Source organism: Leptodactylus fuscus, chromosome 1 (genome assembly GCF_031893055.1).
Source record: "Leptodactylus fuscus isolate aLepFus1 chromosome 1, aLepFus1.hap2, whole genome shotgun sequence".
Lineage (NCBI taxonomy): Eukaryota > Metazoa > Chordata > Amphibia > Anura > Leptodactylidae > Leptodactylus > Leptodactylus fuscus.
This window is the reverse complement of record NC_134265.1, coordinates 112,102,854-112,130,497: the sequence shown is the minus strand read 5'-3', so window position 1 is coordinate 112,130,497 and position 27,644 is coordinate 112,102,854. Positions and strand designations below refer to the sequence as shown.

Genomic DNA, 27,644 nt, shown 5'->3' with positions numbered 1-27,644 from the left:
TGGCTAAGACATTGTAGGTGTGATGATGAGTAACCTCCAGCTTTGTATTCTCCTGTTATATATTTAGCTTTGGTGTGTTATCACATGTTCAGATTACTCTTACACAATGTGTTATTTATTACTGTTATCCAAACCCTTTAGGCATTAGGAATGTTGTGTTTACATTGGTGGTCAATTTGCTTCAGTGTTTTATGTGTTTACCATGGGAGATTGCCCTTTCTGGCCAGTCAATTTATTATCCCTGGACAGCATATGTCAACTGAGGGAGAGGGGGCTAATGACCCTCAGTTGAACCCCAGACACACATCTTTTCCCAGCCCATCCCTCTTTCTCAGGATCCTGCAGTGGGGGGAAGAGGAGGAGGGCTACCTGGAAGGGAGGTTTGTCTGGACACTAGCCTTTTACTGAAAGGAAGACCTAGATTCTTGGTCACTCAGCAAGGAGGCAGCAAGGGGTTAGCTGGGATGTCCCTTCTGCACAAAAAGACCCTACACTTGTTCTGATCCGGGAAGACGTGTGCCACATGTCATGCTGTTGACGTAAACCAGCACCCTGGGGCCTAGAAGTCAGGTCTCAGTGAACCAGATTACAGATTTGTTCTGGCATTTCTCTTTTATCTCCATTTTATTCTCTGTACCGTATTATGCTTTTACCTGTATTTGTTTGACAATCCCTTGATGTGTATGTCTGTATATGTTAGTGGCTAGTACCGACCCACTTGGGTTAATAAATATATAATTGATAAAACTTGTTTCATATTATCCTATTTACTCAGGCACTCACAGGGCGTAACTGGAAGGTAAGGAGGATGATTGCAGGTGTGCCAAACGGCTTGGCAAGGTGCTATTCTGTGGTGGTAGCATAGTGGGATCTAAGATAACAGCGTGTGAGTGTGGTATCACTCAGTCACTGAGGATTGTAGTGAATCGAGGTCGGCACTAGATTAAGCTTAAAAATATGGTGAAAGTTTAGTACAGTGCTGTTCCCCCTCTTTTTCTTTGTTTTCTGTCCTATCTTTTATTTGGCAACGACTTCCAGCAGATGGCTGGGGTCTGTGGAGCAACAACTTTAACAACTTGCTTCTACAGACACTGAGCAGATGGCTGATGTGAAGGGCGCCACAGTCATGGAGGATGTGACGCAAAGTTCTGAGGTGCTGGGACAAGGAATCGTTGCCACTCTAGAACGTCCGGCAGCTGGCCCTTTCCCGGAGTCTCTGAGCCTATACCTCAAGAACCTGGGCTTGTGAGTGTGGATCTGAGGGATGCCAGCACTAAGGATACGGACCCAGTGCAGGCCGGAAGTAGCCAGGTGTGCAGGGCTCAACTCTCCTAGCTAGCTGTTAGTGCTGGAGAGAATCTGAGAAACGGCTGGAATGGGGTCTCTAAACCTACACCTCAAGAACCTGGGGTTGTGAGTGTGGATCTGAGGTATTCCAGCACTCAGGAAGAGGACCCAGCACAGCCTGGAGGTAGCTAGGTGTGCATGGCTCAGAGCCTGAGCCTTAGAAGAGTTTCCATTTAGACTGGAGGGGAGGAGGGTATCAGTGAGCCTGGAAGCGGTTCAGGTACCATCGCCTGTCCTGGCGATGATTGTAGGATCCTTCTTCTGGCGCTGGTGTCCTGTTTCTATGACTGCTGGAGCCTTGTGAAGGCTCCCTAGGGGGTCTATAATAAATGCAGAAAAAAAACTTTAAAAAAATAAATAAATAAAAATTTTAATCACCCCTCTTTCCCTATAACACATATAAAAGTACTTCAATACTGTGAAAAACATATACATTAGGTATCTCTGTGTCCGAAAATGCCCGTTCTACAAATCTATAAAAATATTTTTTCCGTATGGTAAACACCGTAGTGGGAAAGAAAAGTCAAAAGTGCCAAACTGCCATTTTTTTTTTTACAGTTTTGCCCCTGATAAACATTACAATAAAAAATTATAAAAGCAATAGCAATAACCCAAAATGGTAGAACTGTAAAGTGCACCTGGTCCTACAAAAAAAAAAAAACGAAAAAAAAAAACAAAAAACGCCCTATACATCCCCATCGACAGAAGTATAAAAAAAGTTATGGGTGTTAGAATATGGGAACTTTTAGAAAAAAAAAAAAAAAATTAGGTACAGTTTTGGATTTTTGTTAAGGGGTTTAAATGTAAATAAAACCATATAAATTTGGTATCCTTGGAATCGTACCGAAACATAGAATACAGGTGACATGTCATTTTGGCTGCACATTGAACGCCAGAAACGAAGCCTGTAAGAAAGTTGCACAATTGCACTTTTTCTTCAAATCCACCCCATTTTAATTTTTTTTTCAGCTTCCCAGTACATTGTACACAATAATAAATGGTAGCATCATGAAGAAAAATTTGCCTGGATATATTAAGACCTCATATGACTCTGTGAACAGAAAAATAACTAAGTTATGAGGTTTGGAAGGGGAGAAGTCAAAAATGAAAATTGCAGAAACTGAGTTGGCCCCCACATATACATACATACAACATATATAAATATATACACAGACACAGTATAATAAATATATACAGGGACGCAACTAGAAAAGATTGGGCACATAACATACTTTTGTCTCCCCTATGGCATAGTGTCCCTTTTCCTGGCCCCCGCACAGTATAATGCCCCATTAAATCACACAGTATAATGTCCTACAGTGGCCTCCACAAAGTACAATATCTCATAGAGGTCCCTTAACAAGGTATAATGCCCCATAGTGGCCTCCTCACAAGGAATAATGTCCTATGGTGGCCCCTTCACACAGTATAATGTCCCATAGCAGCTCCTCCACAGAGACCCCAGAGTATGATAATAGCAGTTTCGATTCGGACCTATTTGGTCTTAACCAAACCACCTGGTGATCCCGACCTACTTACCAATCGGCCAATACTGCATATGCTAGACTCCAGTTCCTAGGATGGGATAAAGAATTCAGGGCCAGGGGATTGTGGATTGTGATTTGTGAATTGAATAACATAATTTTTGTTCCTGTTTTCTCTTGTTGCAAACAAGTCTACTTCTGGCTGCCCCCATAAATTTGTGAAGTTTGGAAAAATCCTGTCATGTGGGCACCATTCTGCTTGATTCAGCTTGAACCTTCTCAAATAGTCTTCTACCAGATTGTTAGAGCCCTTTAAATGTAGTGCTAAGAGAAAGGAGAAGTTCTGCTCCGCTAAGTAGAATATCTCCTGGGATATGGATCCTCCCCTGTTTATGTGTTATACTACTGTAGTACTGTCTGAGAATATCCTAGTGTTCTTTCCTCTCAGATGAGGAAGGGATGCTATCAGAACCTTTTTGATTGCTAAAACTTACTTCACATTTGAGGATAGATCCAACTCTTCCTGGGACCACTGTCCCTGACAATAAAGGCTGAGAACATGACCTCCCCATCCTCATGGACTGGCATCTGTAGTTACCAGGACTGGATCTAGAAGAAACCATCTAACCCTTCTATTAAGGTGTTTCTCCCTGGTCCACCAGACTAAAGACTGAACAGATCTTTGGGATAAAGGGAATTTTCTGTCCAAGAAAAAGGGTATTCTGACCCATCTGTAGAGAATTGTCCATCTGTGGTGTCCTGATTTGAATCTAAGCCTAGGCCACTGCCAGAATACATGCTGTCAAGACGCAAAGCTGACATTGGTGATCTCAGAGAGACCCTCAGATTCTGTCACCGCATGTGAGCCATGTGCAACACAGCCAGAACCTTTTCCCTTGGAAGACAAAAGATTCTCCGGAAAATTCCTTACTTTCTTTGCTGTGAGAGCTGACTTTTTTGAAATTCAATTTCCACGCTAGATTTTGTAAGATGGAAATGACAAAAATTGTCTGGCCAGCAAGTAAATCCTGAGAATGGCCCACTACTAGGAAGTCGTTGAAGTACAGGATTAATAATGTTCTTTCTTTCCCTTAAGTGAGTTGCCATTTCTGAGACTATCTTTGTAAAGGTTCTCAGAGCCATAGGGATACCTAATGGCAGTGTCCAGAACTGGAAATTTCTTGCATTTACTCTTACTGCAAATATCAGTAATTTTTAATTCTTTGTGGATTGGTACATCATAGTACACATCTTTCAGGTTGATTGACACCATGTAACCATTCCGAAAGAGGGGATTTACCGTAGACTTCGTATTGTCTCCAACTTGAACTTTTGATAAGCTAGGAATTTGTTGAGGGGTTTAAAATTTATGATGATCCTCCATGATCCATTGATTTTGGGCACTAAACGTTAAGTTAAATAAAACCCCTGATCTCTTTCTTCTAGAGGAACCAGAGTAGTTACATTTGCATTCCAAATCTGCTTTGCCTCTTTAAAAATGGTAAGAACTTTTTCCCCAGAGCTTTGTAATGTCACCATGAGTCTGGATGTGGGGAAGGAATGAAACTCCAACTTCAGACCTTCGGAAATAACCCTGAGGACTCTTCGGCTGTTGGAGATAGTAGTAATAGTGATAACCTTTCCCCACCCGATCCTCGGTGTCATTGGGAGGGCTGCTTTTAGTGGACTCCTGGGACTTGGAACCAAAATGTAACCTCTTAGCCTTTTCTATGAAGAATCTCCATGTCCCTTGTTTCTTATTATCCCCCTTCCCTTGTTCTCTGGGTCTATGAAGAAAACTTTGTAAGCTGGGAGATCATTTTCTTTTTATTGGCTGCTTTGGCCAATAGGTCATCAAGGTCTGTCCCAAAAAGTTATTCTCCTTCATATGAGAGGAAACATAACCTATTTTTGGATGCCAATATCCCCAGTTCTCGTTTAAAGCCTTCCAAGGCAAATAGTGGTCTTTGAGAAGAAGAATTGTCAAAAGAATTCATTTTAGATCCTTGCTCCAAGATTAACCCCGCCTCTAAATCAGAATCATAATGTGATAAAGGGATCAGGAAGTGGATGGAAATTTACAAGTCCTTATAGCGGCTATAGATTTATGCACCTCTGATTTAATCAAGGACCTAATTTCATCCAAAAAGGGAAGAGATTCTTTAGAAGCTATCTTTTGTACACAACTATGGTAACACTTCTAAGGGAATTCATGGAATAACTTCCTCCTATATAGGTTACATTCCCTCTCCCTTTCTTTAGGACCTCTTTTAGATATTTTCATAATTCCAACATCCCCCGAGGAAGGTAATAATAAACATTATTTTAGTCAAGACGATTCACTTACAAATCTTGACGCTAGTCACACATACTGTTGGGGGGTTTAGCTGATATTTCAGTTGCCTCACTTTAGGTCTTTTAAGACATGGTAGCCGCCAGGAATATCAACAGCCAGAATGGTGGAACAGCCCCCGGGATACTTGAATAGGTGACTGACACTATAAGGTATTTTTAGGAACTAGACTAAGTCCTGTTAGCCATACTACCTCCACCAGCTTAGGTCCAAAAAGGTAAAACTAGAGCCGACTGCTCTGCACAGGTCTGCTACCTCCAAGGACAGGAAACCACACTGAAGCCAGGGAGTACGAAAAGATTTATAGGTTTACTGTCCTTGGAGGCAGATCTCCCTCTCTCCGTGGGGTGCTGACATGGGAGAGAGGGAAAATTAATCATTACATAAGTAACATAGAAATCAGTGGGATGTCCATGAAATGCCTATGAAACATGGGCTATGTGGCCAGATTTACCGGTATGAACAGTATGCTGGGAGTAAGACTCCTAGAATAATAGTCATCTATGATGATAGGAGTCCTTGCCTATACCGTCCCATACTCTTCTTTTATGATCCATACATGCTAGCCTACATTAAAGGGGTTGTACAGTTTCGATAAATAGATGTTATCGTTTGTATAATGAAAAGACACACAATTACGGTATGGAGGACCTTACTGTGTGCCTCAGAGACACACACGAGTCCATCATTACTTCCTGAACGCCATACATCCTCTTCCAGGGTTTGCAGGATTACAGGGACCTGGTGCGTTGAATTTGAATCTGTGAGGCGAACTTCCTGTGGTGGGGTTGCAAGACCTCCAGGACCGTCTTCCTCTCTTCCCAATACCCCCCAACCCCCCCTTTTTTAATCTACTCCCTCCCCATCCTTTTTTTCATTTCTCTTTTACCCTTCTTGCTGCTATTCCCCCTCTCTGATCTTCTGCCTTTCCCTTCTTCCCTCCTTCTGGTTTAGCACATATTTTCCTGTGAGTTTATCCCTTATATGATGTCATACCTTGTTATGCACATTGTCTCTGTGGTTTTTTTTTTTTTTTTATAATTTGTTCCCAGCCCCTATTTATGTGGAAGCCACTTTTGTATGATTTGTTGTTTGGGTTTCTATTTGTGATATAAATAAGGAATTTATATTTTTTTTAAAAAAAGACATAATTTTCCAATGTACTTTCTGTATCATCAATTCCTCATAATTTTCTAGATCTCGGCTTGCAGTCGATGGTCAGGTGATGGACACTCCAGGCTTATGTGATGACACACAAGAGTACGACATGTAACAAGACAGAGCTCAGAGTACTGTGTGTGACTGCAATGAGCTGTTCACCTGTGTATCCATGACGTGACCATGGACTGATTTTTATTCACGGATGTACACAATGACTGACAGTAAGCAGAGATCTAGAAAACTGTGAGGAATTGATTTAAAAAGTATATTAGAAAACTGTATAACTTGGGGAGGTATCAAAATGAAAAATGCATTTGTATGCAATGTTGTGAATTCCACTAAGAGTTCTGGTGATCATTTGGGAATCCAGGGGGTCAAATTTCCACTGTTCCAAATAGGTAGAGGATAAGGGTGTGCAGTAAGTGTTGGATCAAAAATGAGTTTGGGGTGTTTAGGCCATAGCACTAATGTCCCTTTCAGTAGCAATACAATATCTTGATAAGACATACATTTCAACCGCACAATGTACATGTAGAAGCACCACAGATATCCGGGAAGGAATCACATGTGAATCTCTTTATTACAATGTATCCAGCTTTGTGCATTCAGTTTCCAGGAGAGTACAAAACATTCACATAGAAATTTGTCATTGTGCCCCATGCCATGAGGGCCCATCAGTTCATGTGGCATTGTACAGTTCGGAGATCAGTGTAAAGATGATAATGTTGGAGAAATGCTAAGTGCTCATCTTTCTTGGTATGATGGTTTTATCGGGCACTTCTCTGGACCTCAGCCTACACCATTCATAGGTCATTAGGTCCTGTAGACTTTTGTAGTGCTATTTTGGGGGCTCATGCACAGTTATGCTTTTCACATGAATTAGGCACTACATTTTTTATCTCATTTGTTAAGTAATATCTCTTTTATTTCCCTTCACCACCTATTCCCTGCTGTTCTACATCAGGTTCCACAAGAGAAGAAGCAAAAGCGGACTGTACAATTTGAAAACCAAATGACTCCAATAGAGACATGTTTTGTTGCGGAGAGAAGGGAGATGCAAGTGCAGACCCTAAAGCTGGTCCAAGAGATGCACCAAGAGAAGGCCCAAGGGCTGGGCCCAATGTGGGACCCAGGGCAGGACCAAGTGCAGGGCCCAAAGTTGACCCTAAATCACCAAGGGATGCTCCAAGCGGCCTGGCATGCACTTTCTGGATGTGTTTATTAAGATAGGCCTTTGAACGAAAGAAGCTGCCACATTCTGAACAAGGATACCGTTTCTCGGATTCCGTCTCCATCTTCTTGGGTATCACCAAGTCAAACGTTGGGTATGCTCCATTAGAATTCTGTTTCTCTGGTGATTTGAGATCACTTCCATCAGACAGGTCACCATAGGAGTCAGAACTCTCCTGTTCACCATGCTGACATTTCTCCCCCTCTGCAATATAAGAAAAAGCAATGAAAAGGGCTTAACATTTTATTTTAATGGAATATCCTCTGTAAAGCCAACTACAGGACAGCTGTCTATATGTTCAAATATGTTCTCATTCCCTAAGACTATATCTTTTATCTACTGTATACGACATGCAATGAATGTCTTAGCTACTATATATGACATGCAATGACTGTCAGAGCTGAATTGCAGTGTGTCAGAGCCATATGAAAAAAAAAAAAAGTGATACAGAGCCCAATACTAAATCATTAGTATTTCGTAATATGCTAGTCAAGGGGAATGCCCAACTTGGAAATGTATAGCATAGCCACAGGATGTGCCATAAGTGTCTGATAGATACGGGTCCTACGAAAAACAGAAGAAACCCCACCAACCTGGCTGCTGCATCCAGGTGGAGAATGAATGGAGAGGTGGCTATGCATTTACTGAACTCTCTTCATTTAATTTTACTTAGTCTATGGAAACAGCTGAACAGCCATTCTGGGTGATTTCTATAACTATCTCAGTGTGTTGTATATGTGCACTCTGACATTAATTATGCAAATGATCACCGGTGAGGTAGCCTTGACTTACTAAATCTCCCAATACTTGAGTTCAAAAACATCAATACCCCCAGGCTTGTGCTTTAATTAAGAGATTGATGTACTGACTGGGAGAAATTGTGGTTCATATCTGCATATGCAATAGAGGCACGGTATCAGTGTGTGGATTTTTGGCTGATACTTTAGTCACTGGCTATAAGGATTAGTTCCTTCCAATCCTATATATACTCCATTGAAATAACGTTGAGTCGTTGATTGAGAGTCTTTATCACTACTCCCTATCAGCATCTTGCATGTTTGCAAGGGCATATAAATGACAGTTAACCCTCTCAATCCAAAGACAAAATAGTGGGGGATTGACAATTGTAGTTTGTAGATTTGGTTATTAATATGTATGTGGTTTTTAGACAATCTGAATAAAGTTCATAGTTTTAATCTTATATGTAAATGCCAGTTTGTTAATTTGTGATTTCTATAACTATCATTTACAGAGAATCTTTCACGCCCTCATAGATGTGTATTATATACTGCTAGGAAGCCAACAGTGCACTGAATTCAGCACACTGTTGGATTTTCCTGGTCCTGTTGGAGAAATTGGTCCCATTAATTTCAGCACCGATATCTCTTCACTGTCAGAAGGACGGGCCTTACAGTTCAACGTCATCACTGGGCTGTAAGAAACGCCCCTGACTGTAATCATCTATAGACTTGTAATGTTGGGAAGGGGTCAGCATTCCATACACCCTAGTGATGACGCTGAGCTGTAAGGTCAGCCCTTCAGACAGTGGGGAGATATTGGTGTCAAAATTAACAGCACCGGAGCCCTTAAGGCTATCTATCGGTATATAATACCGCACATCTATGAAGATGTGAAAGGTCCTCTTTAAATGAAAGGAGTAAGCTGTGCACTTATTCAGCCAGCTCTCAATTTCCTGCCTGGATATGGAAACTGGCTTTGAATTCACCATGTGGTTCTTGCACCCTTGTTCTTCACATAGATGTGGTTCCCTGAGTTAGAACCTGAATGTCTCAGACATTTATAGCATATCCTGTGAACATGCCATAAATGTTCACATTGAAAAATTGTATTGGTTGGTTTGTCATTAGACATGTAAACTCACAGTGTTTGTATTTTATTAAATATTGGAAATGTTATTAGAAATATTAAAGGTATGTCTATATGGGACTGGTCCACACTACATTTTTTGCTATGGGACTGGTCCACAATACATTTTTTGCTGTGGTACTGTGGACAGAAAACCTGATGCGCTGTACAATAGCAGCAAAGTGGATACTATTTTAACAAATCTTATCCATATTCTGTGGAAAAAAAAAGTGTAAACTTAATTACGGTGCAAATCTTCAAGCTGCAGTAAGTTCAATTATACTGTGGGTTTGCATACTTGTATGCATATGATGGAATCTACAGTATGCCTGTAGAGATGATGCTATGGATTCCACTACCACAGCCGTACAGTTTATGCTGAGGTAGAATTTAGGCAAACCCATGACTAATTTTCTGTATTGAAAAATCAGCTACAGACCTATCCTGTGTGAATGTACCCTAAAGGGATTATCCAGTTTTATGCATACAAAGTTTACTGGTTATATATAGGAGTTAGACAACTTTCTAATATACTCTTGTGTTTCAGTTCCTTACCATTTTCAGTAAATACATACGTTCCAGTTTACATTCAGAGACTCATACAGGCCTAGTCCTGCGCTCTTCTGAAAAGTGCATATATCTCTATCCAGTGTAGTCAATGGTCTGTGAGCTAAGCTACAGTACTCGCTAGGTTCAACTGTGTTGTACATTGCAATGCAGGAGAAATACAGGAGAGAAATGTATACTGTTGCTGACGCCAGGTTCGTTCCAACGTAAATGTGAACCTAGCCTTACAGAGGATTGTTCAGACTGGATGGAAATGTATCCTTCTCTGTAAGCTGGACTGGGTCTATGTGCGATTTTAGTCATTGACAGCAGACAGAGATCATGAAAATAGGAAGGAACTGAAACAACATATACTTTTCACTTCAGTGCACATTTTGCTACGAGCCTATACATATCTACTAACCCTCTTTTCAGCTTCTTTTATACTCACATCAGTACCTGTTTTATCTTATGCTTCACTCTCTAAAAACCTTTAACAACTTCCACTTCCATTTTGTATTTGTTACCACCAGAACTTTACCCACAAGCAATCCCATAGTCACAATATCTAAGTTTTCTTCATTTATCTACTATGTCTTGTTCTAAAGATGTTGCTGAAGGTTGTTACCATCTTATATCTCCCAGTAATCTGAATTCAGCAATATCTATTAAACATTTTCTATAAAATGCATGACTGATCATAAACTGGCTTTAAGAGTCAAACTCTATTTAATAAAACCAGGAAAGCAGCAGTCTGCGGATTTGGCTGGTCTTCTATTCTGCCCTGAGCTGGTTCCAGCTGCATATCATTGCTACATCCATGCAGGCTTGTTTACTTAGATGGAGCTGCTTACTTTTCTCTTTTTAGCTTTTAATGTTTACATCCCTATGGACAAAAGTTACCACCTGTTATATCTTCTATATACTGCTAACCTTGTGTGGTATAAGGTTCTGTTCACACTGCCTTCGTAGCTTATGTATTGACAAGATCGATGATTGGTCTTGAAATGGTTCCCGCTGTCTTAGGCCGGTTGCAGACGACCATGCTGCAACCGACCAGTTGTGGATTAAAAGCACGGGCAGCACATGGGGTACATGGGGATGTCCTCCGTGTGTCACCCGTGCACGGGCCATGCTTCCACAGCTCGTTTCATTAAATGAATAGGTGCCACGTAAGCACGGGCCCAAAATCGGACAGCAATAAGACCTGTTCTATATTTTGTGTGAATTACACGGATAGCACACTGAACACAGCCACGGTCATCTGCAACTGGCCTTATAATGAGTCCATCAGCATATTTAATTAAACTATTCTGTTTGTCAAGGGTAATAGAAACATGAAGCTAGTGTGAATAAAGCCATAGTAATCACTCTGTACATAGTGGTAATATCTGTATGCATTATTGGTCCATGCTTTATTAGTCTTAGTGTATACAACCACAACTAGCAAAGAACGCAATATCTAACAACCCATTCTAGCTCACGGATGCGCCCCCCTCTGCACGGACAGCCGGCTGTGCAACGCTTGCCTTTCACGCCACAGGTCCGGACACAGTGGAACAGCGCTGTACCGTTTGGGACGGACTCCGGCGGGTGAGGGCCCGCGCTGAGGAGGGCGCCATGATGTGTTTTTACATGGACTTTTAAGTATGAGGCAGAGGAGAAACCTAGACAAGATAAAAGCAGGTAAGATGCTGCCACAGACAGACCTCCAACTGCTTACAACATCAAGATATGAAGATTACTCAAGCATCTCAGAAATGAATGTGCACTGTTTAGAATGCAATATGTTGTTATCTGCATGGCTAGATGGAAATAAAAGGAGTGTCAAAAAAGTTCATGCTTGTCAATTTTTCAAAGAGGACCTTTCACCACCCCACCAATTCCAATATTGTCGTCATTTTTTTCTATAGTCTCTACACTTCCTGAGCAATAGTTGCTGTTGATTTCACTAGCCAGTATCCTAATTAGTCTCTCTACTTTCAAATGGGTGGTAATGGATGTTCTGCTCTAGCCAAGCACCACCCACTTGACAATAGTGAGCCTAATTAGCTTATTACATGCTGAAACTAACAGTGCCAATTGTTCAAGACTAGGGTTGAGTTGATCTTGAGATTTCAGGATCGTTTTTAAAATCCGATTTCCGATCATTTCCCATTCGAACCCGATCCAAGTCAATGGGATTTTTTAAATAATCGGAAATCGGATTTTAAATACCATCCTATTCACTACACAGCGTGGAATCCAAAAATTGAACACTTTAATTTTTAGACTCCACGTTGTGTAGTGATTAAAAAATCCCCCGGCTACTTAAGTCTCCCCTGCTGTCCAGTTACCTGCACAGAAGCGCTGCCGATAAACGCTGCTCTCGCTCCTCTTCTTTCTACTACGCATGTCTGCAGAGCACCGTATGTGCCCCTGCCTCCCAGGCTAGTGTTACTGATGCTGGGATTAGGCTGGGCTTGTTGTGGCTTAGGAGAGTGTGGGCGGGTACAGTAGCCGCCCACACTCTCCTAAGCCACAAGCCCCGCCTTCTTCCTAAGTCTGTAACATGAACTTGGGAGCTAGGGGCGGGCACACGGATCGAGAAGAGACGAGAAGATAACAGACAGGGAGCGGCAGCGGATCTGTGCAGGTAAGTGGACTTGTCTATCGACTCTTCTGCCTCGTCCCTGCTTTATCGTATACTCAGCTCTGCTACATTTGAGATGTAGATCTCAGATGTAGCAGAGCTAATCAGTATATGGTAAAGCAGGGACGAAGAAGAAGAGTAGATAGACAAGTCAATGTACAATAATGAAGATGTAGCAGAGTCCAGGATACGGCACAGCAGAGAGGAAACAGAAGAGTAGATACCATCTACTCTTCTGTTTCCTCCCTGCTATGCCGTAGGAATGAATGGATGCAGCCGGCGCGCAGGGGTTAAGCGGCCGGACGCCGTTCATTCCTAACATTGTTATCTTTTCCCACAATGCTTGGCCAGTAGCAAAGCATTGTGGGAAATAACCTCCGACCTCGATTCTACCTAAAAAGATTGGGATCGGAATTCCGATTGCGATCGTGAAATTTACTTGATCACCGATTGGAATCTGATCTTTTCCGATCCCTCAACCCTATTCAAGACCAGTGCAGGTTAGAGAGAAAATTCCAACTGTTCTGGAATCAGTGGAGTATTGGCTATAGAAGGATTCAAAGAGTTGGTGGAGGTGGTGAAAGGTTCTCTTTAACTTTAGAACTTTTATATATTTGTTAAAAGAAAACCATGGCACTATGTGACCTTGATAAGATTGGACTCTGTGACAACAAAGTAGGAAAACTTTTCCAAATAAAACTTTCAGAACAGAATTCCCTACATTGTTCTGATCAAATAGAATTCTAGGAACAACAGACACAGCACCAAAAAATGGTGGGCTTTAAGAATATAACAACATACATATAAAAACAGTGGAAGTTGCTTAAAGAAACCATTCAGATTTCTTTTTGTTATTGCTTTTCCTGCCATATCTACTTTATTTTTACCTTTTGAGAGCTTTTGGCCAAAAATAACTTTGTTTCCTACTGGCAGCAAATCACGTGTCCGCTTAAATTTAGAAAAAAAAAAATCTCTGCTTGCTATCAGAGAATAGAAACATTCTTGAATGCCTGTCCTGATTATGTGGTGATAAATAACGTATCTTGTTTGATAGAAAGAAACTGCTCTGCCAACAGATGGCTGAAAAAATCCATCACAACCAATTTGGGTGTGACCAAACTTAGGCCTGGCTCACATCTGCGTCAGTATCTGTTCGGGGAGGTCGCATCGGGACCCCCCCCCCCTCCCCCGAACGGACTACCGAATACAGTGGCAAGCGGTGTGCAGTGAAAGCACATGGACCCTATAGACTATAATGAGGTCCGTGTGCTTTCTGCACGGTCTCCGCACGAGTCATGCAGACAGGAAAGTACTTCACGATCTGCTTTCCTGTCCGCATGACATGTGCGGAGACCGTGCAGAAAGCATGTCCCCATGCGGACTGCCCAAACGGATTACTGACGCAGATGTGAACCAGGCCTTAGTTGATGGTTGGCTGTATGGGACAAACATTGGAAGGTTTATGTAAAAACAATCACTTGCTGAATGTTCAAAAACCACTACTTCAGCAGTCTAAAGACTAATGTATATAGACAGCCTAAGGTTAGATCATCAACACCTTTAGCCAGAAAACTCCTTAGGCTGCGAAAACCATGAGGTAATAAATGTTGCATTTTACAGTACCTGCAAAGTGGATGGGATTCTGGCTAATCCTATCCACACACTGCAGAAAAAAACTCATCAGCGGAAAATGTCAATTATAACTACAAAAATGTGGGCGTTTTTCACATTTATCATACACCACTATCATACAAATATCATGATAGACACCATGATAGTACTTAAGGGTTAATCCAGAAAGTCTATTAAAGGATTTTCCAGGAAAATATGTTCATGACCTATCTATGTAGAATTTGGTGGGGGTCCAATCCCCAGGATAGAACAGTGGTTATTCTGTACCTGGTCCTGAAACTGATCTTCAAGTCAGGGAAGGTTCTGGACTAAGAGTAGGCTATTGATGTGTTTTTATAGGAAAAAAACATTATGACAGACAGAAGGATCATTTTGTAGGACCATTATTACAAGGTGTCAGGACACAAAAACTAATATAAAGGTAATTTTTATGTCCTGTATACGAAATTTTCTACATTGAAGCCATTCTTATAGTAAAATTTGCCTTACAATATGGACATGCCCTGGATAAAACACACATTAACTGTTAACCAACCCTTAAAACTCTTCATGCAAACTTAAGGATGTCTGTTTTAACAAAGAACAGTAAAACATGCGATACATAAAAAGACTTCCACATATGAGCAATTTCCTGACACGAAATACTGCTATACCCCTCTAGTTACCTCGGTTACAGATGGTGCAGAAGTTGCTAGGCCCTTCGCTGTGTTTCTTCAAGTGATCGGCCATATAAGCAGCTCTTAAGTATTTCCCACACACCTGACATGGAACTTTATCCTCATGACATGCCAGGTGTGAGCGCAGTCGGTCCCTGGTAGCAAAGGAGGCATTACACGTCTGAAACGGAGATGACATATTTTTTTACGAGGGTATATGGGAACTATACATAGACATGATATTATTAACAGTCCATCTTTATTCACGCATGGAGTTTTGTTGCCTTCTTTGCGTAAACACAATTGTCTGGTTAAGAACCATCTAGGACAATACATTAGGGATTACTTCATAGCAATTTTGTTGCAAAACTCCCTTCAGCCTCATAAGGATACAATAAAACAGATACAGCATGCCGTAATCTGCTCTCAGGTTCCTTGCTGCATAGTTTATTAGGGTCCTAGTGTATGGAATGCCTCTCTAACCACGACATGCAGGTCCTTGTGTCCGGTTAAAAAAAACCAAAAAACAGTTTTGCCGTGGACAGGTACAAAACGCTCACGGGCGCTCACTTTTCAAATCCATTCACTTGAATGGATTTGAAAACTGACTGCCGGGTTTCCGTCCCTTGTCCAGTTTCTCGGGGCAGAAGATGGAAACCCAGCTGGATTTCCTAAAGTGCGCACGGGCCCAGGTGTGAACCCACCCTAAACGGGTCTTTTATAGGGAGAAATTACAATGAATTTCATTGGCGAATTCTTCCTATTTGTGGTATTGCTTCCTGTACTCAAAGTAAAATTACTGTATATATTTTTGATATTGATACATGATATTTATGGACTACTAGCTTTTACCCGCGACTTCATCTGCGGTGATTTGAGAATTGGGCGGACACAGACGTGTGAAACTGTAAAAGTGCTTTAAAAAGTTTGGTGGGATAGCAAATGTGATGTGTTATATTGTGTATGTAGTAATACAGACAATGTGATGTGTTATATTGTGTATGTAGTAATACAGACAATGTGATGTGTTATATTGTGTATGTAGTAATACAGACAATGTGATGTGTTATATTGTGTATGTAGTAATACAGACAATGTGATGTGTTATATTGTGTATGTAGTAATACAGACAATGTGATGTGTTATATTGTGTGTGTAGTAATACAGACAATGTGATGTGTTATATTGTGTGTGTAGTAATACAGACAATGTGATGTGTTATATTGTGTATGTAGCAATACAGACAATGTGATGTGTTATATTGTGTGTGTAGTAATACAGACAATGTGATGTGTTATATTGTGTATGTAGTAATACAGACAATGTGATGTGTTATATTGTGTATGTAGTAATACAGACAATGTGATGTGTTATATTGTGTATGTAGTAATACAGGCAATGTGATACGTTATATTGTGTATGTAGTAATACAGACAATGTGATACGTTATATTGTGTATGTAGTAATACATGATACGTTATATTGTGTATGTAGTAATACAGACAATGTGATCTGTTATATTGTGTATGTAGTAATACAGATAATGTGATGTGTTATATTGTGTATGTAGTAATACAGACAATGTGATGTGTTATATTGTGTATGTAGTAATACAGACAATGTGATACGTTATATTGTGTATGTAGTAATACAGACAATGTGATGTGTTATATTGTGTATGTCGTAATACAGACAATGTGATGTGTTATATTGTGTGTGTAGTAATACAGACAATGTGATCTGTTATATTGTGTGTGTAGTAATACAGACAATGTGATCTGTTATATTGTGTATGTAGTAATACAGACAATGTGATCTGTTATATTGTGTATGTAGTAATACAGGCAATGTGATACGTTATATTGTGCATGTAGTAATACAGACAATGTGATACGTTATATTGTGTATGTAGTAATACATGATACGTTATATTGTGTATGTAGTAATACAGACAATGTGATCTGTTATATTGTGTATGTAGTAATACAGGCAATGTGATGTGTTATATTGTGTATGTAGTAATACAGACAATGTGATCTGTTATATTGTGTATGTAGTAATACAGACAATGTGATCTGTTATATTGTGTATGTAGTAATACAGACAATGTGATCTGTTATATTGTGTATGTAGTAATACAGACAATGTGATCTGTTATATTGTGTATGTAGTAATACAGACAATGTGATCTGTTATATTGTGCATGTAGTAATACAGGCAATGTGATACGTTATATTGTGTATGTAGTAATACAGACAATGTGATACGTTATATTGTGTATGTAGTAATACATGATACGTTATATTGTGTATGTAGTAATACAGACAATGTGATCTGTTATATTGTGTATGTAGTAATACAGACAATGTGATCTGTTATATTGTGTATGTAGTAATACAGGCAATGTGATACATTATATTGTGTATGTAGTAATACAGACAATGTGATACGTTATATTGTGTATGTAGTAATACAGGATACGTTATATTGTGTATGTAGTAATACAAACAATGTGATACGTTATATTGTGTCTGTAGTAATACAGACAATGTGATACGTTATATTGTGTATGTGATCTGTTATATTGTGTATGTAGTAATACAGACAATGTGATGTGTTATATTGTGTATGTAGTAATACAGACAATGTGATCTGTTATATAGTGTATGTAGTAATACAGACAATGTGATCTGTTATATTGTGTATGTAGTAATACAGACAATGTGATCTGTTATATTGTGTATGTAGTAATACAGACAATGTGATCTGTTATATAGTGGAAAGTTATATGTAAATGTGAGTGAGTAGAGTGAGGGCTACTCCTGAGGTGACAGTAAGGAGTGTGCAGGCAGGTTGAGGCAGGAAATGCCAGGCAGTGTGTGTGAGTCTATAGCTGGGGCTAGGAGTCCTGCTTTTGTGAGTCTCCTGCTAGGAAGCCATGTTGTTTAGTGGCACCAAAAGTAGCCTATGACTCAGAAAACTATGTTTGTGGAAAATTGCACGCAAATCCGTCCAGGCGTTTTAGCTTGATTGAGGAACAAACATCCAAACACACAAACTTTCATATTTATAATATTAGTAGGATGATAATCTCTTTCAGTGCTTGATGAAGGTATAGCTCACCAAAATGTCTCTCTTTTAATAGGTCAATATGCCTCACCTTAATACATGCACACTCCCTGCCGGGGACATCTTTATGAAACTATATGGCTTTTAAAGTAATAGGAGATAGAGACTGTTCGGGGTGAGGTGATATATTTGTACTTGTTGGAGATCCCTAAATATGGACATTGAGCTATTTCTGTGACTCTATTCCTACTTAGAATCATAGCGGCATACACCATAACACATAGTATTTTAATGTTCTTACCAACAAACCACAGAAATCTCACCGGCAAATGTGAAAGTGTCATTGACTACTCTATGTCCGGAAGGAATGCAACTTCTTATTTAACTTATCGGTCATGGAGGACAAGAAAGATTGTGGGGTCAGGAAAAATGTTTCAAGGACTATATGAACATTAATGGTTCACTCCAGTTGTCACTAGCATCCTTCTGCTCTCCATACCTCACACTTGTGCGGCCTCTCTGATGTATGAACTTGTTTTATATGTCCATTCAGATGGTCCGGCCTGTAAAGGAAAGTAGAACAGACAGCATCCTTATTATATGAACGTCTCTGGTTATTATTTTAGCCAGATAGAGAAGTGAATGGCTGATAACATTGAGGCTAAGGCCCCTCGTGGCGTTCCGCAGCAAAAAAGCACTGCGGGAAAAAACACGGTGGCAACACATCACAGTTCTTCTCGCAGCACTGTAGACAGAAAGTTCGCAGAGGTTTTGGTGCTATTGTACATGCCCATTCTACTTGCTGATTTTTTCTACACCAATGAAATGACTAACATCAACATAAAAAATACAAAACACCTCAATGGTTTCAAGAAATACTTGTGCTAAAGTGAGTAAAAACGCTGATGTATAAAATAATGTACCTGGATGCAGCTATATTCACATTTAGTCCCTGCCACAAGGTTTTTACTTCTCAGTCGTGACATACTATGTACCTGGATGCAGCTATATGAGGGGTGACACACTATGTACCTGGCTGCAGTTATATGAGGGGTGACACACTATGTACCTGGCTGCAGTTATATGAGGGGTGACACACTATGTACCTGGCTGCAGTTATATGAGGGGTGACACACTATGTACCTGGCTGCAGTTATATGAGGGGTGACACACTATGTACTTGGCTGCAGTTATACGAGGGGTGACACACTATGTACCTGGCTGCAGTTATACGAGGGGTGACACACTATGTACCTGGCTGCAGTTATATGAGGGGTGACACACTATGTACCTGGCTGCAGTTATATGAGGGGTGACACACTATGTACCTGGCTGCAGTTATATGAGGGGTGACACACTATGTACTTGGCTGCAGTTATACGAGGGGTGACACACTATGTACCTGGCTGCAGTTATACGAGGGGTGACACACTATGTACCTGGCTGCAGTTATATGAGGGGTGACACACTATGTACCTGGCTGCAGTTATATGAGGGGTGACACACTATGTACCTAGCTGCAGCAATATGAGGGGTGACACACTATGTACCTGGCTGCAGCTATATGAGGGGTGACACACTATGTACCTGGCTGCAGCTATATGAGGGGTGACACACTATGTACCTGGCTGCAGATATATGAGGGGTGACACACTATGTACCTGGCTGCAGTTATACGAGGGGTGACACACTATGTACCTGGCTGCAGTTATATGAGGGGTGACACACTATGTACCTGGCTGCAGTTATATGAGGGGTGACACACTATGTACCTGGCTACAGCTATATGAGGGGTGACACACTATGTACCTGGCTGCAGTTATATGAGGGGTGACACACTATGTACCTGGCTGCAGCTATATGAGGGGTGACACACTATGTACCTGGCTGCAGTTATATGAGGGGTGACACACTATGTACCTGGCTGCAGCTATATGAGGGGTGACACACTATGTACTTGGCTGCAGCTATATGAGGGGTGACACACTATGTACCTGGCTGCAGTTATATGAGGGGTGACACACTATGTACCTGGCTGCACATATATGAGGGGTGACACACTATGTACCTGGCTGCAGATATATGAGGGGTGACACACTATGTACCTGGCTGCAGTTATATGAGGGGTGACACACTATGTACCTGGCTGCAGCTATATGAGGGGTGACACACTATGTACCTAGCTGCACATATATGAGGGGTGACACACTATGTACCTGGCTGCACATATATGAGGGGTGACACACGATGTACCTGGCTGCAGCTATATGAGGGGTGACACACTATGTACCTAGCTGCACATATATGAGGGGTGACACACTATGTACCTGGCTGCACATATATGAGGGGTGACACACGATGTACCTGGCTGCAGCTATATGAGGGGTGACACACGATGTACCTGGCTGCAGCTATATGAGGGGTGACACACTATGTACCTGGCTGCACATATATGAGGGGTGACACACTATGTACCTGGCTGCAGTTATATGAGGGGTGACACACTATGTACCTGGCTGCAGCTATATGAGGGGTGACACACTATGTACCTAGCTGCACATATATGAGGGGTGACACACTATGTACCTGGCTGCAGCTATATGAGGGGTGACACACTATATACCTGGCTGCAGCTATATGAGGGGTGACACACTATGTACCTGGCTGCAGCAATATGAGGGGTGACACACGATGTACCTGGCTGCAGCTATATGAGGGGTGACACACTATGTACCTGGCTGCAGCAATATGAGGGGTGACACACGATGTACCTGGCTGCAGCTATATGAGGGGTGACACACTATGTACCTGGCTGCACATATATGAGGGGTGACACACTATGTACCTGGCTGCAGTGATATGAGGGGTGACACACTATGTACCTGGCTGCAGTTATATGAGTGGTGACACACTATGTACCTGGCTGCAGTTATATGAGGGGTGACACACTATGTACCTGGCTGCAGCTATATGAGGGGTGACACACTATGTACCTGGCTGCACATATATGAGGGGTGACACACTATGTACCTGGCTGCAGTTATATGAGGGGTGACACACTATGTACCTGGCTGCAGTCATATGAGGGGTGACACACTATATATCTGGCTGCAGATATATGAGGGGTGACACACTATGTACCTGGCTGCAGCTATATGAGGGGTGACACACTATGTACCTGGCTGCAGTTATAGGAGGGGTGACACACTATATACCTGGCTGCAGATATATGAGGGGTGACACACTATGTACCTGGCTGCAGCTATATGAGGGGTGACACACTATGTACCTGGCTGCAGTTATATGAGAGGTGACACACTATGTACCTGGCTGCAGCTATATGAGGGGTGACACACTATGTACCTGGCTGCAGTTATATGAGGGGTGACACACTATATACCTGGCTGCAGATATATGAGGGGTGACACACTATGTACCTGGCTGCAGTTATATGAGGGGTGACACACTATGTACCTGGCTGCAGTTATATGAGGGGTGACACGCTATGTACCTGGCTGCAGCTATATGAGGGGTGACACACTATATACCTGGCTGCAGATATATGAGGGGTGACACACTATGTACCTGGCTGCAGTTATATGAGAAGTGACACACTATGTACCTGGCTGCAGCTATATGAGGGGTGACACACTATGTACCTGGCTGCAGTCATATGAGAGGTGACACACTATGTACCTGGCTGCAGCTATATGAGAGGTGACACACTATGTACATGGCTGCAGTTATATGAGGGGTGACACACTATATTTTTTTTTATTTGATTTGATATAAGGGATGTGACACACTATATACCTGGAGGTAGTTATAAGGGATGTGACACACTATATACCTGGAGGTAGTTATAAGAGATGTGACACACTATATACCTGGATGTAGTTATAAGAGATGTGACACACTATATATCTGGAGGTAGTTATAAGGGATGTGACACACTATATACCTGGAGGTAGTTATAAGAGATGTGACACATTATATATCTGGAGGTAGTTATAAGGGATGTGACACACTATATACCTGGAGGCAGTTATAAGAGATGTGACACACTATATACCTGGATGTAGTTATAAGGGATGTGACACACTATATACCTGGAGGTAGTTATAAGGGATGTGACACACTATATACCTGGATGTAGTTATAAGGGATGTGACACACTATATACCTGGAGGTAGTTATAAGGGATGTGACACACTATATACCTGGAGGCAGTTATAAGGGATGTGACACACTATATACCTGGATGTAGTTATAAGGGATGTGACACACTATATACCTGGATGTAGTTATAAGGGATGTGAAACACAATGTACCTGGATGTAGTTATAAGGGATGACTAACACAATGAACCCTGTTTATAAAGGGATGTGACACACTATATACCTGGAGGTAGTTACTAAACTATATACCGACACTAATACATGGTTGTAACACACTATATACCTGAGGCAGGTTATAAGGGATGTGACACACACTATATACCTGGATGTAGTTATAAGGGATGTGACACACTATATACCTGGAGGCAGTTATAAGGGATGTGACACACTATATACCTGGAGCAGTTATAAGGGATGTGACACACTATATACCTGGATGTAGTATAAGGGATGTGACACACTATATACCCAAGTAGTTATAAGTAACACTATATCACACACGTATATAAGGAGGTGACACACTATATACCGGGATGTTACTAACTCATATACACACTATATACCTCTGAGTAAGTTATAAGGGATTGACACACTATATACCTGAGGTAGTTTAAGGAATGTGACACACAGTTTACTAACACCTAATATCCCAGACATCTTACTAACACCTTATCCTGATTAGGGATGACACACTATATACCTGGAGGTAGTTATAAGGGAAGTGACCACACTATATACTGGAGTAGTTATCAGGTATGGACACACTATAATACACTCTGATATCCAGTTATAAGGATTGTCTAACACCTTTATATACCAGATGACCATTATCTAAGACCTTCATATTGACACACTATATACCTGGAGGCAGTTATAAAGGGATGTGACACACTATATTACCTGAGGCAGATTATAAGGATGTGACACACTTATACTGATGTACCTTTAAGGATGACACACTAATACCTGAGTTAGTTATAAGGGATGTGACCACACATATATACCTGGATGTAGTTATAAGAGGACACACTATATACCTGAGTAGTTAGGATGTACACACTATACCTGAGGTAGTTATAAGGGATGTGACACACTATATACCTGGAGGTAGTTATAAGGGATGTGACACACTATATACCTGGAGGTAGTTATAGGGGTGACACCTATACCTGGAGGTAGTTATAGGAATGTGACACACTATATACCTGGATGGTAGTTATAAGGGATGTGACTCACTATATACCTGGATGTAGTTATAAGGGATGTGACACACTATATACCTGGATGTAGTTATAAGGGGGTGACACACTATATACCTGGATGTAGTTATAAGGGATGTGACACACTATATACCTGGATGTAGTTATAAGGGATGTGACACACTATATACCTGGATGTAGTTATAAGAGATGTGACACACTATATACCTGGAGGTAGTTATAAGGGATGTGACACACTATATACCTGGAGGTAGTTATAAGGGATGTGACACACTATATACCTGGAGGTAGTTATAAGAGATGTGACACACTATATATCTGGAGGTAGTTATAAGGGATGTGACACACTATATACCTGGAGGTAGTTATAAGAGATGTGATACACTATATACCTGGATGTAGTTATAAGGGATGTGACACACTATGTACCTGGAGGCAGTTATAAGGGATGTGACACACTATATACCTGGAGGCAGTTATAAGGGATGTGACACACTATATACCTGGATGTAGTTATAAGGGATGTGACACACTATATACCTGGAGGTAGTTATAAGGGATGTGACACACTATATACCTGGATGTAGTTATAAGGGATGTGACACACTATATACCTGGATGTAGTTATAAGGGATGTGACACACTATATACCTGGAGGCAGTTATAAGGGATGTGACACACTATATACCTGGATGTAGTTATAAGGGATGTGACACACTATATACCTGGAGGCAGTTATAAGGGATGTGACACACTATATACCTGGATGTAGTTATAAGGGATGTGACACACTATATACCTGGATGTAGTTATGAGGGATGTGACACACTATATACCTGGAGGTAGTTATAAGGGGGTGACACACTATATACCTGGAGGTAGTTATAAGGAATGTGACACACTATATACCTGGAGGTAGTTATAAGGGATGTGACAAACTATATACCTGGAGGCAGTTATAAGAGATGTGACACACTATATACCTGGATGTAGTTATAAGGGATGTGACACACTATATACCTGGAGGCAGTTATAAGGGATGTGACACACTATATACCTGGAGGTAGTTATAAGGGGGTGACACACTATATACCTGGAGGTAGTTATAAGGAATGTGACACACTATATACCTGGAGGTAGTTATAAGGGATGTGACACACTATATACCTGGATGTAGTTATAAGGGGGTGATACACTATATACCTGGAGGTAGTTATAAGGGATGTGACACACTATATACCTGGAGGCAGTTATAAGGGATGTGACACACTATATACCTGGAGGTAGTTATAAGGGGGTGACACACTATATACCTGGAGGTAGTTATAAGGGATGTGACACACTATATACCTGGAGGTAGTTATAAGGGATGTGACACACTATATACCTGGAGGCAGTTATAAGGGATGTGACACACTATATACCTGGAGGTAGTTATAAGGGGGTGACACACTATATACCTGGAGGTAGTTATATGGGATGTGACACACTATATACCTGGAGGTAGTTATAAGGGATGTGACTCACTATATACCTGGATGTAGTTATAAGGGGGTGACACACTATATACCTGGATGTAGTTATAAGGGATGTGACACACTATATACCTGGATGTAGTTATAAGGGATGTGACACACTATGTACCTGGAGGTAGTTATAAGGGATGTGACACACTATATACCTGGATGTAGTTATAAGGAATGTGACACACTATATACCTGGAGGTAGTTATAAGGGATGTGACACACTATATACCTGGAGGTAGTTATAAGGGATGTGACACACTATGTACCTGGATGTAGTTATAAGGGATGTGACACACTATATACCTGGAGGTAGTTATAAGGGATGTGACAAACTATATACCTGGAGGCAGTTATAAGAGATGTGACACACTATATACCTGGAGGCAGTTATAAGGGATGTGACACACTATATACCTGGAGGCAGTTATAAGGGATGTGACACACTATATACCTGGATGTAGTTATAAGGGATGTGACACACTATATACCTGGAGGCAGTTATAAGGGATGTGACACACTATATACCAGGAGGTAGTTATAAGGGATGTGACACACTATATACCTGGATGTAGTTATAAGGGATGTGACACACTATATACCAGGAGGTAGTTATAAGGGATGTGACACACTATATACCTGGAGGTAGTTATAAGGGATGTGACACACTATATACCTGGATGTAGTTATAAGAGATGTGACACACTATATATCTGGAGGTAGTTATAAGGGATGTGACACACTATATACCTGGATGTAGTTATAAGGGATGTGACACACTATATACCTGGATGTAGTTATAAGGGATGTGACACACTATATACCTGGAGGCAGTTATAAGGGATGTGACACACTATATACCTGGATGTAGTTATAAGGGATGTGACACACTATATACCTGGATGTAGTTATAAGGGATGTGACACACTATGTACCTGAATGTAGTTATAAGGGATGTGACACACTATATACCTGGAGGCAGTTATAAGGGATGTGACACACTATATAACTGGATGTAGTTATAAGGGGGTGACACACTATATACCTGGATGTAGTTATAAGGGATGTGACACACTATATACCTGGATGTAGTTATAAGAGATGTGACACACTATATACCTGGAGGCAGTTATAAGGGATGTGACACACTATATACCTGGATGTAGTTATAAGAGATGTGACACACTATATACCTGGATGTAGTTATAAGAGATGTGACACACTATATATCTGGAGGTAGTTATAAGGGATGTGACACACTATATATCTGGAGGTAGTTATAAGGGATGTGACACACTATATACCTGGATGTAGTTATAAGGGATGTGACACACTATATACCTGGATGTAGTTATAAGGGATGTGACACACTATATACCTGGATGTAGTTATAAGGGATGTGACACACTATATATCTGGAGGTAGTTATAAGGGATGTGACACACTATATACCTGGAGGCAGTTATAAGAGATGTGACACACTATATACCTGGATGTAGTTATAAGGGATGTGACACACTATATACCTGGATGTAGTTATAAGGGATGTGACACACTATATACCTGGAGGTAGTTATAAGAGATGTGACACACTATATATCTGGAGGTAGTTATAAGGGATGTGACACACTATGTACCTGGAGGTAGTTATAAGGGATGTGACACACTATATACCTGGATGTAGTTATAAGGGATGTGACACACTATATACCTGGATGTAGTTATAAGGGATGTGACACACTATATACCTGGAGGCAGTTATAAGGGATGTGACACACTATATACCTGGAGGTAGTTATAAGGGATGTGACACACTATATACCTGGATGTAGTTATAAGGGATGTGACACACTATATACCTGGATGTAGTTATAAGGGATGTGACACACTATATACCTGGATGTAGTTATAAGGGATGTGACACACTATATACCTGGAGGTAGTTATAAGGGATGTGACACACTATATACCTGGATGTAGTTATAAGGGATGTGACACACTATATACCTGGATGTAGTTATAAGGGATGTGACACACTATATACCTGGAGGTAGTTATAAGGGATGTGACACACTATATACCTGGAGGCAGTTATAGGGGATGTGATACACTATATACCTGGAGGTAGTTATAAGGGGGTGACACACTATATACCTGGATGTAGTTATAAGGGATGTGACACACTATATACCTGGATGTAGTTATAAGGGATGTGACACACTATGTACCTGGATGTAGTTATAAGGGATGTGACACACTATATACCAGGAGGTAGTTATAAGGGATGTGACACACTATATACCTGGAGGCAGTTATAAGAGATGTGACACACTATATACCTGGAGGTAGTTATAAGGGGGTGACACACTATATACCTGGATGTAGTTATAAGGGATGTGACACACTATATACCTGGATGTAGTTATAAGGGATGTGACACACTATGTACCTGGATGTAGTTATAAGGGATGTGACACACTATATACCTGGAGGCAGTTATAAGGGATGTGACACACTATATACCTGGATGTAGTTATAAGGGATGTGACACACTATATACCTGGAGGCAGTTATAAGGGATGTGACACACTATATACCTGGATGTAGTTATAAGGGATGTGACACACTATATACCTGGATGTAGTTATAAGGGATGTGACACACTATATACCTGGAGGTAGTTATAAGGGGGTGACACACTATATACGTGGAGGTAGTTATAAGGAATGTGACACACTATATACCT

The 27,644-nt window shown here is 40.9% G+C and overlaps 1 protein-coding gene across 3 annotated transcripts in view; it reads right to left on the bottom strand.

Moving 5' to 3' along the window:
- Positions 1-6,904: 6,904 nt before the first annotated feature.
- PATZ1 (POZ/BTB and AT hook containing zinc finger 1) overlaps positions 6,905-27,644 on the bottom strand; it is a 50,138-nt gene continuing 29,398 nt past the window's right edge. For 2 of the 3 annotated variants that reach the window (XM_075276115.1, XM_075276107.1), the window contains exons 3-6: positions 18,477-18,540; positions 14,918-15,089; positions 11,518-11,655; positions 6,905-7,780 (exon numbers count right to left, since the gene is read on the bottom strand). In XM_075276115.1, the coding sequence (XP_075132216.1) occupies positions 7,269-7,780; positions 11,518-11,655; positions 14,918-15,089; positions 18,477-18,540 (886 nt within the window). In that variant the 3' untranslated portion in view covers positions 6,905-7,268. The remainder of the gene's footprint in view (positions 7,781-11,517; positions 11,656-14,917; positions 15,090-18,476; positions 18,541-27,644) is intronic. The other variant, XM_075276123.1, reaches the window with a different exon arrangement.